At 54.2% G+C, this 16204-nt stretch overlaps 6 protein-coding genes across 6 annotated transcripts; 5 read left to right on the forward strand and 1 right to left on the reverse strand.

Annotated features, from left to right (window-relative positions):
- Nucleotides 1-355: 355 nt before the first annotated feature.
- A1O1_07995 (glutathione S-transferase) lies at nucleotides 356-1117 on the forward strand (the record flags this gene model as incomplete). The annotated part of the gene is made up of 1 exon (XM_007728859.1): nucleotides 356-1117. The coding sequence occupies one exon, from the start codon at nucleotides 356-358 to the stop codon at nucleotides 1115-1117; it is 762 nt and encodes a 253-aa protein (XP_007727049.1).
- A 1120-nt stretch (nucleotides 1118-2237) lies between these two features.
- On the forward strand, nucleotides 2238-4394 carry A1O1_07996 (uncharacterized protein; the record flags this gene model as incomplete). Its single annotated transcript, XM_007728860.1, has 5 exons — nucleotides 2238-2381; nucleotides 2432-2989; nucleotides 3048-3193; nucleotides 3250-3774; nucleotides 3869-4394. The coding sequence occupies 5 exons, from the start codon at nucleotides 2238-2240 to the stop codon at nucleotides 4392-4394; spliced, it is 1899 nt and encodes a 632-aa protein (XP_007727050.1).
- A 664-nt stretch (nucleotides 4395-5058) lies between these two features.
- On the forward strand, nucleotides 5059-7139 carry A1O1_07997 (branchpoint-bridging protein; the record flags this gene model as incomplete). Its single annotated transcript, XM_007728861.1, has 6 exons — nucleotides 5059-5218; nucleotides 5269-5482; nucleotides 5534-5751; nucleotides 5939-6271; nucleotides 6326-6537; nucleotides 6588-7139. 6 exons carry the CDS (start codon nucleotides 5059-5061, stop codon nucleotides 7137-7139), a joined length of 1689 nt encoding a protein of 562 aa, XP_007727051.1.
- Nucleotides 7140-10222: 3083 nt separating this feature from the next.
- On the reverse strand, nucleotides 10223-11004 carry A1O1_07998 (GAF domain-containing protein; the record flags this gene model as incomplete). The annotated part of the gene is made up of 3 exons (XM_007728862.1): nucleotides 10223-10333; nucleotides 10458-10871; nucleotides 11002-11004. 3 exons carry the CDS (start codon nucleotides 11002-11004, stop codon nucleotides 10223-10225), a joined length of 528 nt encoding a protein of 175 aa, XP_007727052.1.
- A 783-nt stretch (nucleotides 11005-11787) lies between these two features.
- On the forward strand, nucleotides 11788-12666 carry A1O1_07999 (uncharacterized protein; the record flags this gene model as incomplete). The annotated part of the gene is made up of 1 exon (XM_007728863.1): nucleotides 11788-12666. One exon carries the CDS (start codon nucleotides 11788-11790, stop codon nucleotides 12664-12666), a length of 879 nt encoding a protein of 292 aa, XP_007727053.1.
- Nucleotides 12667-13418: 752 nt separating this feature from the next.
- Nucleotides 13419-14690, forward strand: A1O1_08000 (uncharacterized protein; the record flags this gene model as incomplete). Its single annotated transcript, XM_007728864.1, has 1 exon — nucleotides 13419-14690. The coding sequence occupies one exon, from the start codon at nucleotides 13419-13421 to the stop codon at nucleotides 14688-14690; it is 1272 nt and encodes a 423-aa protein (XP_007727054.1).
- Between the last annotated feature and the right edge of the window lie 1514 nt (nucleotides 14691-16204).

The following is a 16204-nucleotide window of genomic DNA, read 5'->3' on the forward strand; positions in this document are numbered from 1 at the left end:
AGACAGCATATTTTCTTATTCTGACTGCTGTTCCCTCCCCGCACCGCTGATTAAGCCTCGTGGTCACCTTCCTCCAATGGTATTGCATAACAACGATGTAGACTACCTACGACGGTGGGGTTCAATGCGTAATGAGTTGACAGTGTTGGGTGTTTGATTTGTGATCAAACCAAACAGCCTTCATCCTCGACGATTGTTCATGATATCACGCACAAAGTCAGGCTTGAAACAAGGAGAGTCTTACTGACATCATTCCTATTTCAGCCCTCTCGAATACCGACATATATCTTCTCTACGCCATCGCTTCGTCCAGTAAGGTGGCCACATACTCAACCTCTACTGTCAGACCGCCACCATGTCCAACGTTCAGCGACCTGATATCACGCTATACACCGACGCGACGCCCAATGGCATCAAAATCTCCATCGCGCTCGAGGAGCTTGGACTTCCTTATAAGGTCGAACACATTGACATCTCGACCAACCGGCAAAAAGAACCATGGTTTCTAGAAATCAACCCTAATGGGCGCATCCCCGCCATGACTGACACATTCACCGACGGCCAGAAGATCCGACTGTTCGAGTCCGGGAGTATGTTCCAATATTTGGTGGAGCAGTACGACTCGGAGCACAAGATCAGTTACCCGGCGGGATCCCGCGAGCACTACGAGACCAACAACTGGCTGTTCTTTCAGAACGCCGGGCTCGGCCCGATGCAGGGCCAGGCGAACCACTTTGTGCGCTATGCACCTGAAAAGATCGAGTACGGCATCAACCGATACGTCAACGAGACTAGGAGGCTGTACGGGGTGCTGGACAAGCATCTCCAAAGCTCAAAGTGGGGGTTCATCGTGGGAGACCACATCTCCATTGCCGACATTACCACGATCGGATGGGTTATTTGGGCCGGCTGGGCTGGCGTCGACATCGAGGAGTTCCCAACCCTGAAGAAGTGGCAGGAGATGATGTATGCTAGACCAGGCGTCAAGAAAGGCTGTGACGTGCCCAAGCCCCTCAAGGTCAAGGAGTTACTCGAGGACAAGGAGCGTTTGGAGGAGTATGCGAAAGAATCCAGCAAATGGATCATGCAGGGTATGAAAGACGACAAAAAGAGATAGGCTAGCAAGACCATTGCCGTCGCTACAAGGCGCCGTGGCAGATTCTCATGATCCTTGACTTTAAGAGATCGGAGACCTTTCCATTTCGGCCGCGGAGCACCGCGTGGTGAACCACCGGCATCTAACAAACACGTACTTGCTTTAATGCCTTGACAGGTACATTTGACCTCCTCACAGCCCCCTTGTCGGCCGGTCTGCACATGTTGGCCAGGTCGCCACCGGCTCACGTGTGCATGGGCGTTGTTGGATCGCTTGTTCGAGGAAAAAGAACTATGCTATAACGTCTACATGTTTTATCCGGGAAAGTAGGTCACGGCTTTCCCGCGCACTTGCTCCGCCCAGAGCTGGGCCCGACGCCTTGTAAGTGTAGATCAGCCTCTGCCCTCGTGGCACCCGTCCAGGGCACCATCTTCTGGTTATACCACGTTAGATGTTAGACGTTAGACGTTAGCCGCAAAGAAAGATAAGTTCAGCACCGCCCGTCAAAAGGCCACACAGTGGCACCCAATGTTTGATCAGCTAGTTCTTACCCCGTGGAGTGAGCTGGTACTAGTCATTGTAAGGTACCTGCGCAAGATGGCGGTGGATCATGCCGCTGGGATGATTAGGTTGGTGCTCTAGATGGCTCCTTACTCTAAGAGTATATTGTAGATTACCTTGCTTTAGTACTTGCTGTGCTTCCAGTGTGTCGGGTACAGAGGTCTGGCAGGCACCTGCAGGTTCCTCGTGTACTTGTGTCCCAAACGTCATCGCTTTTGTCGGCCAATCCGGGCTCGCAGGAACAGCAGTTCCGGAGTACGGCGCTGGCCTTTGACTGGCTGGAATGCTCGCAGGCTGGGGACCATCCCAACTGTGACGCAGCGTGGTCGCCGCCGGTGGGAGACGGAGAACATATCCGTGGTTGACCTTATAGTGATATATATCGTCAGGTCTGATCTGATCTAATCACTGCCACTACGTAGTTACCTAGTACTGGCTTCAAACCATCTGTATACTATTAGTGCTACCGCGGGCTTCCTCAGACGGCGCGCGCATACCGGCATCGTTCAAGCTGGCTTCTACCATTGCACCTTTTGATCTCTCTATGGGCGCATCAGGATGTTTTGACCGGCAGCCAAATATGTCCCGCACCTCGTTTCGGACTGTCGCCCCAGCCCTGTCCTCAGAACATGGGCAGAGTTTTCTATCGGCCTCCCCGTCCGACTCACGCGGGCGCAAGAAAGAAAGCGTGGCGTGTTTCGCTTGTAAAAGACGGCGCTCTAAGGTCTGTCACTGTCTGCGGCGCGGGTTTGGCCCAGTTGGCTAACTTTGCAGTGCGACGCCGGTGTACCCTGTATTTCCTGTATTTCCCACAACACCGAATGTACCAAGGACCAAAACGACGACGGTCGACGGAAGTTGGCTGTCAAACGCAAAATTGATGTTCTGGAGTGGGATCGCCATCTCCTGGATGAGTTGCTTGCCGCCATTCGCACTGCCAACCCCGGTCAGCTGGATTCGCTTATCAACCTCATCCGGAACAACGCCACCAGGCAAGATCTCCATTCCTTCCTGGATACCCAGCTCGACGGACTCAAGGAATCTTTACATCTCGAAGACGCTCATCGCTACCAAAGAGGAACCCGCCGTCGTATGCTCGGCCGCATCCAAGATGTTGTCAACCCTCCAATATCTGTGCCCGCCAAGCCGTGGACGACGGTGACTGATGATGACGACTTTGTCTCACACCTCATATCATTATGGTGTACCTGGGCGCATCCATGGTGGCATTGGGTTGATGAGGCTCTCTTTCTGGAAGCGATGCAAACTGGAGATACCACCAGTCTGATATGTACCCCATATCTGGTCAATATGATTTTGGCCGATGCATGTGTAAGTCTCATCGCAATGGTTCATGTCTAGCTACGTCTAACGAGAAGCGAACCTGTAGCTACTCGATACGCTGGCGGAAGATGGGTCCGAACCGAATGAGTGGATTCGAAACCAGTTCTACGCCGAAGCGAAAAGAGGGTTAGAGGCGGAGAATGGCCGCGTGTCGATGGCATATATAGCGGCTCTGGGGGTGCAGTGGACTTAGTAAGTCGTCCCCTTCGGCGCTTCTGCAAATGCACTGACAAATTCGCCCTTCAAAGCCTCAACACGAATGGGCAAGATCAGCTGGGCAATGCCGTCCTACATGAACAGATCTTTCGTGCAAAGGGGCTGGACAAATGGCGACAAAAGGTCGAACGGACGGGAAACTTGACGTCGCAGGCGCTCAGCAAGATCGACAGAGCTCTCGATCGGCTTACATGGAGTCTGTACACTCTCCATTCCTGCACCTTGATGAGCCTAGAAAGATCGGAGCTTGTGAAGCCCCCCACTCGACCTAAACCGCCTACCAACCACGACCAAAAGAATCACACGGAATGGACACCATATCCGCAGCCACATACCCCGGTGGGTTTTCACCAGGATTGTCATTACCGCAGTTTTGCCTCCCTCATTGAGGAAGCAGCCAGGGTCGAGACACTTTTCGTGAAAGAGGTCAGCGAGAATTCTAATCAAGTCCTGCACAAACTTGAAGATGTCTGTCACCAGTTGCGCGAGTGGCCAAAAACCCTGCCGGACTGCATGCAGATGAACGACAGTGCCATGCCACACGTGATTGCTTTGCAGTAAGTACCCCGTCACCCTTACATTCTACTCCGCCTCCATCGGCGCTGGTGTTAGAGCCGCAGGCTGACTTGACACCGTGTTCGCCGGAAACAGTGCGCTCCATCGCTGGGTAATAGTCATGATGGCCAAACAACTGGCGGCCCTCGAGGCCGGCGAGTTGAAAAAGCCTTCTTTGGTGCAAACGCCTCAGAAGGACGAGCCGAGTCCCTGGAAAGAGATCTCCATCTCTTCATGCATCGAGATCGGCGAAATGCTCGAACAGATCCGCCTCAATTGGGGTGCCGACCACTTCCCAGTCATCATCATGCAACCCATCGCCACTGCCGTGTTTCCGTTGCTCGAGGGTCTGAGCGACCGCCCAGACTCGCAAGACGCTCTCTTCAAGCTATGTATCACCGTCCGCGCAGCCAGCCGGAGGTTTCGCGTGGGTAAAGGCGTGTTGCTTCTTCTGCATCATACTGCAAAACAGAATAACGTCGTGTTGCCAGAGGACTGCCAGCAAGTATTGGCTGATTTTTCTGCGCGAATGGATTTCCAGCGAAGCAACTCTGGCTCCTCTGAGATTGGTATGGAGTATCTGCTGGAGAAATGGGAGGACCTCGAACTCCACGAGGTGTGATCGGGAAAGTCGCCGCTTTGACGGCAGATGCACGGAGAGCCACCGATCACCACCTTTGCCGGAAGGGAACGCACATGGAAAGCAGATCAGAGACGAATGAATATGGGAAGGCTGTCTCGTGTTTGATGATTTTTCTCGACCATTTTCAGCGTTGAGTAATGTTTGCCATGATGATCGGGACCAGGGTGCATATACAGAAGATTCAAGATCTTACGAATCAAGTCCTCGAAACTCCTGCCGATTGGCATTCACTTTTCCAGATTGCTTACTGCCCTGCTATCTCTCGCTCTTGTTCGTTTGTCCGTGTCCAGGATCGAAAGGCTGAGACATATATATCCACGTCATAGTACCTAACTTTGAGGCCACGCCGCAGAACATATTTTCATGTTTCCCTTCGGGTGCTCGCCCTAGAGATATGTCCGACGGCGATTAGGAAACTTGAAGTCAAATCGAGCTTCAACTGTCAGTGCCGGTGTAAAAGCGGCGTGGGAGTCAGGTTTTTCACGTGACAGGCTTGGCGGGTTTGAAACCTGAATTTGCCCCTGGGCCACTCGCAGTTGACTGCGCCTGACTCGACAACTTGAACTTCTGAACGGTGATCCGAGACTCGGTCATACAATTCCAGTTTTGTTGACCACCTTCTCATCATTCAGTTGATCTCAAGATGGCGTGGCGTAATCAAGGTATCACAGGCTCCAACAACATCCCTCTTGGAACGCGCCGTCGGTTAGGAGGCGACAGCAATGGAGATTCGCATGATGGAGGTGCCATGAATTCTCCTGCCTATGGAGATTCTGGCAAACGAGGGCGAAGTCCTGCCAGAGGTATGTTGCGTGCTTTCCCCTCTAATCTGGAGATGCTAACAGAGCTGCAGCTGAACCCGAGTCCGACGGCGCGAAGAGGCGTAGGAAGCGCAATCGCTGGGGCGAAGCCGGCGAGAACAAAGCAGCTGGCCTCATGGGCCTCCCTACCATGATCCAGGCCAATATGACCGCCGAACAGCTCGAAGCCTACACACTACATCTCCGTATTGAAGAGATTAGTCAGAAGCTGCGGATCAACGACGTCGTCCCTGCAGATGCAGACAGGTGCGCTTGTCGGCCCTCCAGCGCGTGGAAGAAGACTAAACGAACAAATAGATCGCCATCGCCTCCGCCTCAATATGATAACTTCGGTCGCCGTGTGAACACTCGAGAGTTTCGCTACCGCAAGCGCCTCGAAGATGAGCGGCACAAGCTGGTAGAAAAGGCCATGAAAACCATCCCCAACTATCATCCACCATCTGATTACAGACGGCCCACCAAGACCCAGGAAAAGGTTTACGTGCCTGTCAACGACTATCCCGAGATTAACTTTAGTATGCTAACTAACCCTCTAACACTGTTGCAAGCCCCCGTCTTTTATTTCTTCTCTCACGTACTATCGCCTCCGCTTGAAAGCTCTGACGGTAGACGTGGCATCCTTGCCTAACTCTAACCACATTTCCCATTCAAACATGCGCTTTTCAGAATCCGATACTAACACTTAGCTTCTTTTGCGAAAAGTTGGACTGCTTATTGGACCTCGTGGCAATACGCTGAAGAAGATGGAAACCGAGTCTGGAGCCAAAATTGCCATTCGAGGCAAAGGCTCCGTCAAAGAAGGAAAAGGACGGTCTGATGCTGCTCATACTAGCAACCAGGAAGAGGACCTACACTGCCTCATCATGGCCGATACCGAGGACAAGGTCAATAAAGCCAAAGCACTGATCCACAACGTCATCGAAACTGCGGCTTCCATTCCAGAGGGTCAAAACGAACTCAAGCGGAACCAGCTTCGTGAGCTCGCGGCGCTGAACGGAACACTCCGTGACGATGAGAACCAAGCCTGTCAGAATTGTGAGTTGCTCCGGGTTCCTGCCAAGGGTCTCTAGTTCTAACCTCTTTCTCTAGGTGGCCAGATCGGACATCGAAAGTACGACTGTCCAGAGCAGCGCAATTTCACTGCCAATATCATCTGCCGAGTTTGTGGCAATGCTGGCCACATGGCCAGAGATTGTCCAGACAGGCAACGTGGTACCGATGCACGCAACAACATTCCAGGAGGATATGGCGGACCTCAGCGACGGCTTGGTCCTGGCGATGCGGTGGATAGAGAAATGGAGGTTTGTGTCTCGCGCCCCCGCTATCACGAACAAAATGCTGACCAATTCAGAATCTCATGCAAGAACTTTCTGGTAATCCGTCTGGCAATGGTCCAGCAGGCCGCATCGAAGCCGGTCCCGGCAGCTACGACCAGGGAGATGCCTATGGCGGGCCTCCCTCTGGCGCCGATTCACGGCCGTGGGCACGACAGCCCACTGGTGCTGCTGCTCCGTGGCAGCGAGATCGCCAAGAGCGTGACTACGGTGCCCGAGACAGCGGAGCATCAGCCCCACCCTGGGCACAGGCTCATGGTGGCGACAATCGTACAGGTTATGGGGCTGCTCCCGGGCATGAAGCGGCAGCAGCGCCGTGGCAGCAGCAGGCTCCTGCGGTTGGACAGCCGTACGCATATGGGGGCTATCCTGGCTACGACGCCCAGGCAGGCTACGGTGTACCCCCGCCCCCAGCAGCTCCTCCTGGCCTAAGCACCTTCCTCCAGCAGTTCAGTAATGCTCCGCCTCCACCACCGGACACAAACGCACCCCCTCCGCCGCCTGATCTACAACCTCCACCACCACCTGGCATGGGTGATTACATCCCCCCGCCGCCACCGTCGGCATGAGGTGCTCACAACATCTTGAGTGTTCGACAAAGGGCCAAACAAGGTGCCAAATTTGGTTATGGGAACGGCACCGCTTATCGAGGACAGGGTGAATGCGGGACATATGTACGGATGGACGGTCTTGGAGGCTGCGCTGCCTAAGCGCTTCTACTGGTGTGGCGGATTTTTCGTAATTCACCGATAGTAAAAGTTGTACCTCATGCGTTTGTAAATGCAATCCGGGACATGATTGCTCGTACGAGCGATGAGCGCTGGCCCTTCTTACAGGACCACTCTGGCATCAAGTTCTCGTTCAATCTACCTACGCGCTAGTAGTATTTATAGCGTGCGGGGACTCCCATAAGGTTTGCGGGCCAGGCCGGGAAACTACCTCAGGCTGGGGTCGACCAACTCATTAAAGAGCGACTGCCACATCCCGCATGGTCACAACATCCTCCTCAGCCCAGCGACCGCGGGGCAGCGAACAGCAGCTAGACAGTTCTCTCGGGATTCTAGACGTACACAGCATAGGGAAAGAAGAGTCGCACCATTCGTTTAGCCAACGGCAGCAGTCCACGCCCGTCATCCCGTAGAAATGCCCGCTGCAGAAATCAAAAAGAAGGCCTAGACGAAGCCGAGGGCGCCGACAGCCGGATCATCCATACCTCTGTCCCGCGAGCGATGACAGAATGACCGAGTATGACACAATATCAGATCCAGCGGCTGTGGGATGTGTGGAGCACACAGCATGTTCCATCTGTTCGGCTCCGTTTCCACTGAATCACTAACTTCCACCAGATTCCTCAGCGGGCACGTATATCGAACACAACCTTGGGCCTCTGTCACAAGCGGAAGACTGCACACCTATGTGAAGAAGAAGAACAAGAAGAAGAAGAAGAAGACTCCCAAGTTGAAGACAGCACACATGCTAAACGAAGACGGACCTCCCTCCGGAGCCACGTCGACGAACCGCACTGCTCTAACAGGGGAACATCGCTGCTCGAAACTCGGCTGCTGACCAGAGATGGGTCTCGGGAATCTTTCGAACCGGATCTCAATGTCAAGGACGATCCCGCGCACGGCACTTCTTCCAATGGACGAGCTCGGGGTCGGAGAACCTCCCCGGTGTCGCAAACTGTGGATCCGGATGGGTCAATACATGAGCGGAGTAGACCCGTCATCGCGCCCGGTCGCAAACGTCCGCGCTCTAGCTCGGCGGAGGCCAACGACAGCAAACGCAGACGAGAACACAATGACTCAAATCTAGATGTGCATTATAGCACATGGTTTGCTGCCAGGGACGATGCTTGCGAAGACTCCGAATCTGACCCTGACTCCCATTCCGATTCTGGTGCTTCCAATACCAGCCTAACTTCTTGTACGACATTATTCGAGTCTGATTATACATCCCCGGAGTCTGACGTGGTAGGAGACTCCACCGGTATTTGATTTACGGAATAGGACAAGATTGTTGGGAGCATCGCAAATTGCTGGATATCAGAACGTGTCTGGTTAGGGCTTCAAGTGCTCTTTCGCTCGGGATGCCTTCAGAGCTCCCAGCGTTGATACTCATGACTGGTGTGGATAACCCTTTTGAAATACTGCCCCTGTCAATCCTATTCTCGTGGTCAACGTTCGCAACGCCTATGTGATGAGCGTTCCAAGGCCCGAGACTCGTCGATGTCGATACATGTCACCTCTTTCTCAAGCCTTGCCCTTGTTACGCGGTCACTACATCACCGCCATTATTCCACAAAGTCTATATGACACTCACTGCCACGTCTGCTTGACATGTCGGACTGTTTCCGGCACCAAGCTACGCATCAAAGTCAAGATGAGAGTCATCGGATCAGATCCTCCTACAGAAGTTCGGGCATACGTAGTTACATGGAAGTCCAACCCACTGGCGCGACTTTTAGAGAACGCAGTTCGAAGCTGCTGCAGACAGACACCAGTCTTGCCAAATACAAAAGGCCGGCCACATACGAGAATCACGGGTTGAGAACTTGTTCTACGCAATGATGACGAAGAAGAAGGCGATCATTTGCACCTGAAGGCAAAGAGCGACATCTTTTGGGCCATGGAGCACAACCCAGCAGATTGATCTACGGTGTGATGAAGTGGCGGGCGAAAGCGTTACCACTCATGACGTTCGGCCCGAGTCATGCAGCGAAGAAGGGAGGCATAGCATACTCGGGTCCACAGCGTGGGATTCGTAACTCAAGGTTCGTGGCGACATCGAATATCGGGGAAATGTCTCAAGGCACCACTGGATACCCGGGCAAGCAATCTCTCACCTGCAGGCCCAAATGGGTTTCGGTAGTACCGTGGTACAGGGCCAGGAGCGGACTAAGCCCCATAGACACTCTCCGAGATGTTGGTGGGAGACGATAGTTTTGCGGGAGAATGGATCTGTCCTCACTACGACGCAGGAGCAGTGTCCCAATATTCCCTCATGGACGCTTTCGGTTTCTGTTGCTGCAAAGTATTGATCTTTCGAGTTTGCAAGGTCGTTGCATTATATATAAATCCATATGCACCAAGTATCCTTGACCTCGTTGTCCTGCTTGTATGGCTCGAACTGTGAGTCTTGGAGGATCTCTGTCGTTGACATGGATTTCGCCCCAGCAGACCACAAAGGGCCACCGACAGTGACCGAGATCTCCTCCAGCAGGACTCCAATTCCACTTCTGTCGCCACAAGCCAACAGCGGAGTTTGTCGAATCCGACGCGCAATTGCTCCACAAATGGTAGGAGAAAGTAAGCAGTGTTGGCTTTGCAAGTACAGAGTCGGTTCACGCTGTGTAGCGGATGGCGGTGAAAATGCCCCTTTGAATCACTGTAATAGGCGGAGTTCAACTTTCGGTTTTCAAGTCCGCTGAGTGGGACAGGAGGAGCCTCACCGTTCACCGGCGGGGTTTCCTTCCTCCACCAGCGCTGGGGGATCAGGAATGCTTGCCAAATAGGGATTCGAACTCGATGCACGTCAGACCGTTGTAACGGGTTTGATCCGTATCTTTAAATGACCCGAGACGAGGTGTATCGGCTGGGCCTTTCAATTGTGACAACTCGGTCACTTTACGACTGCTGTTTGTGCTGGCTCTCTACCAGTCACAGGATTTTGCCAATAAGTCTGCAATGGCCTCCAGGCCCTTTTGATCGTGTTCGTCGAAGCCGCCGACCTCGGTGCAATCAATGTCAATGACGCCGACGACCTGTACAGCTCTGGGTGTCAGCCATGCCAGCGGACGTTGATGAAACGAATTGCCATTGTCATGTCGAGAAACACGTCTCTTTGGCAGAATAACGAACGATCCGGAGAAACTAGGCAGGACATACCTTTTCACCGACTTTGATCGGCACAACGATCTCACTCCGACTATCGCCATCGCAGGCAATATGGCCGGGGAAGTCATCGACGTCCGTGACGAGTACTGTGCTTCCTCGCTGGGCAGCGGCGCCGCACACGCCTTTGCCAATGCGTATCGTCTGGCAGGCCACCTTGCCCATGAAAGGGCCGAGGATCAACTGATTCGTGCTCTGAGGGTCCAGCACGTAGAAGCCCGACCAGTTTACGGACGCCGAGGGTTCCGGGAGCGAGTGGTACAGATGCCAGAGCAGCGAGGCGGTGTTGGCTGTGTTGGCGACCCAGTTGCGCTGGTCGGCCACGAGGGCTTGGAGGGAGTCCAGGAGTTGCGCGTACGCGGCCGGCTTGTCGGGAGCGTCGGTGAAATTGGCGGCGTCGGCGTGAGGCTTTCGAGGAGAAGAAAGGATCGGTCAGATTGGGCAGCGAAGGACTCGGAGTGGGAGAAAGCAGTTACGATGCGCTATGTTGCGATAGGGGGGTGATTGGCAGGAAGGAGAAAGAGACTGGTTTACCTACCATGATTGGATAGCTGGAGTGAGTGAGTTTTAGGCAAGGTATCTAGCACTCCCTCAGACGACGTGACTTCGGCTTGAGGCCAGGTTTGGAAGCACGATCTCTTTGGGTCTCTTTGGCAAAGACACGATGGTACGGGAGTCGGCGACTGGACTCGGAATTAGGAAGAAACGGCGGGCGGTAGTTGGCCAACAAGTGGAATCACAAGACTGCTGTCGCGATGGGAACCACTCTTTCAAAACGATTGCAACCCATTGATCTGAATCCCAATCTGGATATGGATGTGATATGGATATGGAATCTCGCGACCGGAATCTCGCAAACTGGAAAAGATTCGACGTGGGTGGGCAACAGCCAATGAGAATGCAGTGCGGAATGAAGTTACGCCGAACCGGGGCCGGGACCGGCACCGGCACCAGCATCGGGGCCTTCTCAGGCCTGAGGACGTCTCCCTATTCGTTCACTTCAACCGGTGTCTGAGGTCTGCCAGAAGGTCTGAGATCTGAACGCTCACACCCACCAACCTGATTTTCCACACGGCACTTGTTAGTACACAATAGTCTGATGCGAATCAGGCTCTCTCACGTGCCGTTCGGGGATTCAACGCCTGGCCTGCTCTTATCGCCGGTGGTGATCGTTGATCGTGATTCTTGTGCCTCTATATAAAGCCCGAACCAGTCGGGCCGGTCGGTTTTACCTGTCTGTAAACAAAACAACCTGACCCATCTCAGCCTGCGACAACGACCATCCAACAACATCCACGCCTGCTAGCATCCTCATCACCTTATCATGTCTTGCCCCGATTGTTTCCGCGGCGGGGTGCACGCGCATTCAGAGCCCACCGGGACCATCGAAACCGTACATGGCATGCGGACCTACATCGCCGGCGGTAGTGATAGCGCCCGGTCCAAGTCGACCATCCTGTACCTCCCGGACGCCTTTTCGCTGAAACTGGTCAACAACAAAATCCTCGCCGACCAGTATGCCTCGGCCACCGGCTGTCGTGTGTTGATCCCGGACGTGGTCCCCAACGGCGGATTGTCGCCCGACCTGATGCCCTCCATGGAGATCGCCATGGCGCCGTTGGAGAAGCGAACAGTCGGCGGCGTCCTACACAAGATCTGGATCACCCTGACACTATTGCCCCATGTCGTGCCGTTCATTCTCTTCGGCCGCCCTCACAAGGTCTATTCTCAGATCCTCGCGTACGCGCGCGCCATCAAGGCTGAGCTGCCGCTGGGCGGCAAACTCGGCGTCGCCGGATTCTGCTGGGGCGCGTGGCCTAGTACGAAACTTTGCACGGAACCGGCGACCGAGGGCGGCTCCGAGCGGCTGATTGACGCCCAGTTCAACGGTCATCCCAGCTTCATCTCCGATACGCCGGAGATGGTGGTCGATGCGATCAAGAAGTTCAAAGTCCCCTACGCCTGTGCGGTGGCCGAAATAGATATGCAATTCAACGCAGAGGTCGCCGCAAAGACCGAGGCCTTGGTCAAACAAGAGACCGCCGGTGCCAGTCCGGGCGAGTACATCTACGACTTCCGAATCTACAAGGGCTGTCAGCACGGGTTTTGTGTCCGCGCCATGAAGGAGGACGAGGCCAACTTCCAGGGCGGTCGGGATGCCGCCAAACACGCGATTGATTGGTTCAACAAGTATTTAAACTGAACAGTGACTTTACTGTTGTGGCAAGCTGGTCTGCGCCTGGGAAGGCGCGGCAGGGGCAACGGGTGGCAGGATGACGGAGTCAAACGGCGCAACGCGATGAGAGAAGCATGGCCAACGTCAGGGTCACCGACCCTGATCAATGGAAGAAGCGCAGCAAAGCCCGTCAGCTCATTGCTCGCAGTCGAGCAGAGGCTACATCGTCGCCTCACACCTCATTAATCTGGACAGGAAGAAATGCCCCTCTCCCGAACGTTCTTTGCTCGTCCGAGTTTCCGTGGTGCTAGCTAGCATCTACGCTCTTTGAAAACATACGAATCTGGCGGCATTTCAGTCCGTGCGCCATACCATGGACCCGTGCATGGATTGTTTTCGGATCTTGAGAGAGAAACGATGCCCCTCTCCAAGAAGGTATGGATGGTCCCATCCCCGGAGACGTGGGCTTGCGTTCGTACATTCCATTCGCAATGTGCCATTGCCAGCCACCCAGCCACCCATAATGATAGTCAATACACATTCCTTCCTCCTTCCCTTCAAAGAACCCGAACCCCGCCTCCTCAACGAGTGAGGTTGACAAAGAAATCATGGATTCAATCTATCATCCGTTTGCATCCCGCCTTTGTTTGTCTGGTTCGAAGTTCCGCCACATATCCTGATGCCGGATGTCTTATTCTCTATAGACTGACTCGACGAGTTTCGACAATCTTGCACTGTGGAGCCGAACGCTTACTTTTTTGGCATCTAGGCCCTCCAACATGAGGAACGATCAGACGCATAATGTCGTTCCGGACGTCGACGCGGATCGGAGTGATCCCACCAGCATCTACAAAGACCTCGAATTCATTGACGACCCCGGCAGCCGCGGTCGGTTCTTCTACTGTTACGACCAGGAATACATGAAGGAGCTCTGCTGGGCCTGCGGCTGGACGACAGTCAACCAGGAGGGTACATCGTATGCACCGCGGCTCCGAGTGATGCACGCGCGAGGCAACATGGGCATCTGGGCGATCGGGGATCGCTGGGTGCTCCGGGATGAAACCAACGATCGCTGGCTCGGGAACAACTACATGACTCTGAAATTCCTGCAGGAACAACCGGGCCTAACGATCCCGATCCCCCAGGGAGTCCGCAGCCTCAGTGAACCGAGCGATTCAATCTCTCTGACGCTGGAATCGCGCGTACCCGGTGTCTCGCTATTGAGCATTTATCGCACGCTCTCACCGGAGGAGAAGACCAGCTATGTCCGACAGATGGCCGACGCATTGCGGCAATTGCGCCAGTTCACGGCGCCACGGATGCAGAAGGTCGACGGCAGCCAACTGGACGACTTCGTGATCGCCGAATGTATGACCAGCCGCCCGGGCAATTGTTTCCAGATACCCTACCAGGCGGCCGACTGGCTGGACCACCTGGGCGTGGACCTTCGCATGGGACTGAGTAGCATGCACGACACCGTGGACCCGGCCGAGATCGAAGCCAAGTTCCAACAGCTCAAGGACAACTTCATCGAGTGCGAGCCCTACGTGCTGTCCCACGGTGACCTGAATCTGACAAACATCATCGTCAAGGATGGCAAGATTCAGGGCATCATCGACTGGGAACGTGCCGGCTATTATCCCTGGTGGTACGAGCGGTCCATTAAGTATGTACACGGCGAGTCTGTTGATTTTTTCCAGGCCGTTTGGCCGTTGGTCGAGCCCGAAGTCGAGCAGGAGAAATTCGAAGAGCTACTCAAGCAGCGTTTCTTTCCCGCCCAGTATGCCTGGGGTCACCTTTTTCATGAACACCTGGGCGAAGGCACCACTTGGCTCAAGCCGCGCTGGTGCGAGTGTCACCCGTACACAGGCCAGTTCAAGGGCAAGTATTGGGGGAAACCTCTTTCTTGTCAGATCTCCCAGCTCACCCCCGCCGAGCAGGCTCTGCTCGCCCGCTATGACAGAAAAGATCCGTGGCCTCGGACTCAGCTTCCCGACCACGGCCACGATGAGCCCGATTCGTTGTTGCCCAGTGCCGGGCATGAATCATAAGTGATCATGGAGAAGACAGGAAAAGGGAACCCCCTGGGTTTCATCACAAGGTGCATCGCAATTCCATAGGGTCTTGTCATAACTCACCCTGAAGTGAACAGACGGACGGTTATAGGGAAGAGAGAAAAGGGGGCGGAGGGGAGAGGACGCCATCATTTTGCCAGTTCCACATTTGTAACCAATACATAATAATACTGTCCTGATCCTGCATACCTCACAAAGACGACCATGTGCTGTGCACTGTGGTAGCTTGGTCAACCAGGGAAAGCTATCTTGCAAATCCACACATTTGAACCAAACCTTCTCCTCCCAGCTTCTCTCCTTCGGCAGTGGCATATTCATTGGGCCCCCCTCCCTCTTTGCCTTTGCACCCTGACCAAGGTACCGCGCCTGAGAGTTGCAGGTCAATCAATCTCCTCTAGGACAAACGAGGATGTCCAGGGCCGTGGATCGACTTCTCACAATTGTCGAACTGTATCAGACTCATATATTCTGCCGCCATTCCTAGTCGTCCGAAGTCAGTAAAGATGTTTCACGAGGAGGAGAATGACAACGACAACAACACTGACGATGGCCAAGTTGGAATTGCTTTTGGTTTGACTGAACGCAACTCGGTCGAACCCCGATCTCTCATTGCTTACCGGGGTATGCCTATCCAGATCTAGGATATCATTCACCTTGTCCCAGAACACTCGGTTCGCCTCGCCGCTGCCGCCCTTGGTCTCGATCCACTTGGTTGTGCCCACTGGCCAGTTATTGGATGTGTTTCTTTCCCGGTCATTGTTGGGGATTTCGTCAATACTAAAGCTCTTCTTCATTTCTGGACGCTTGACGATCATGACGGCGTGGTATGCGTCTCCTTGGGCCGTAACGAGTGAGCGTCCGTCTGTGTCTTCCGGAGTAGCAGCAGCCTTAGCGGTGTCGGCGTCGACCTCATTAGCTGGGGCCGGTCGTTTTCGAGTTCGGATCCTAATGGCCGCTCGTTCCTGGCCGTCCAATGCGTCCATCACCGCCCAGAACAGAGAGACATGATCTCTTTTGAGTGGGGCTCCGGCATGCGGCTCACATGAAAGGATGGTCCCCTCGGGCCACTCGGCGTTGGCGACATATTTTTGGATCGGGACAACCAGTCCCTCGCATTTTTCGCAGATGATCGCCTTGCTGGGGTTCCTGAAGTTGCAAAACCAGCAGTCATTGCTCGATACGGGCACGACGGCCGACATGGGTCTGCTTGTGCGGGAGTCAAAGCCAGGAGGCAGATTCGGCGAGAATAGAAGGGAAACGGACGGAAGCCCTAGGCCCGGAATGTAAGATCCTGCTGTTGCTGCTGTTGTTTTGTTGCTTTCCCAAGTGCTCAGTCAAAAGGTCCACTCCTGTGCTTGCCAACAAGTTCAAGTTCCACCTCAGACCTGGGTGTTCAACAGGTTCTGGAACTGCCCTGGCTTCGAGAGATTTGGTCCAGAAAGGGACAGATGACGGGGAAGAATGAGGAGATGAGGTACAAACAGATATAT

This window comes from Capronia coronata (genome assembly GCF_000585585.1).
Source record: "Capronia coronata CBS 617.96 chromosome Unknown acBCG-supercont1.7, whole genome shotgun sequence".
Classification (NCBI taxonomy): Eukaryota; Fungi; Ascomycota; class Eurotiomycetes; order Chaetothyriales; family Herpotrichiellaceae; genus Capronia; species Capronia coronata.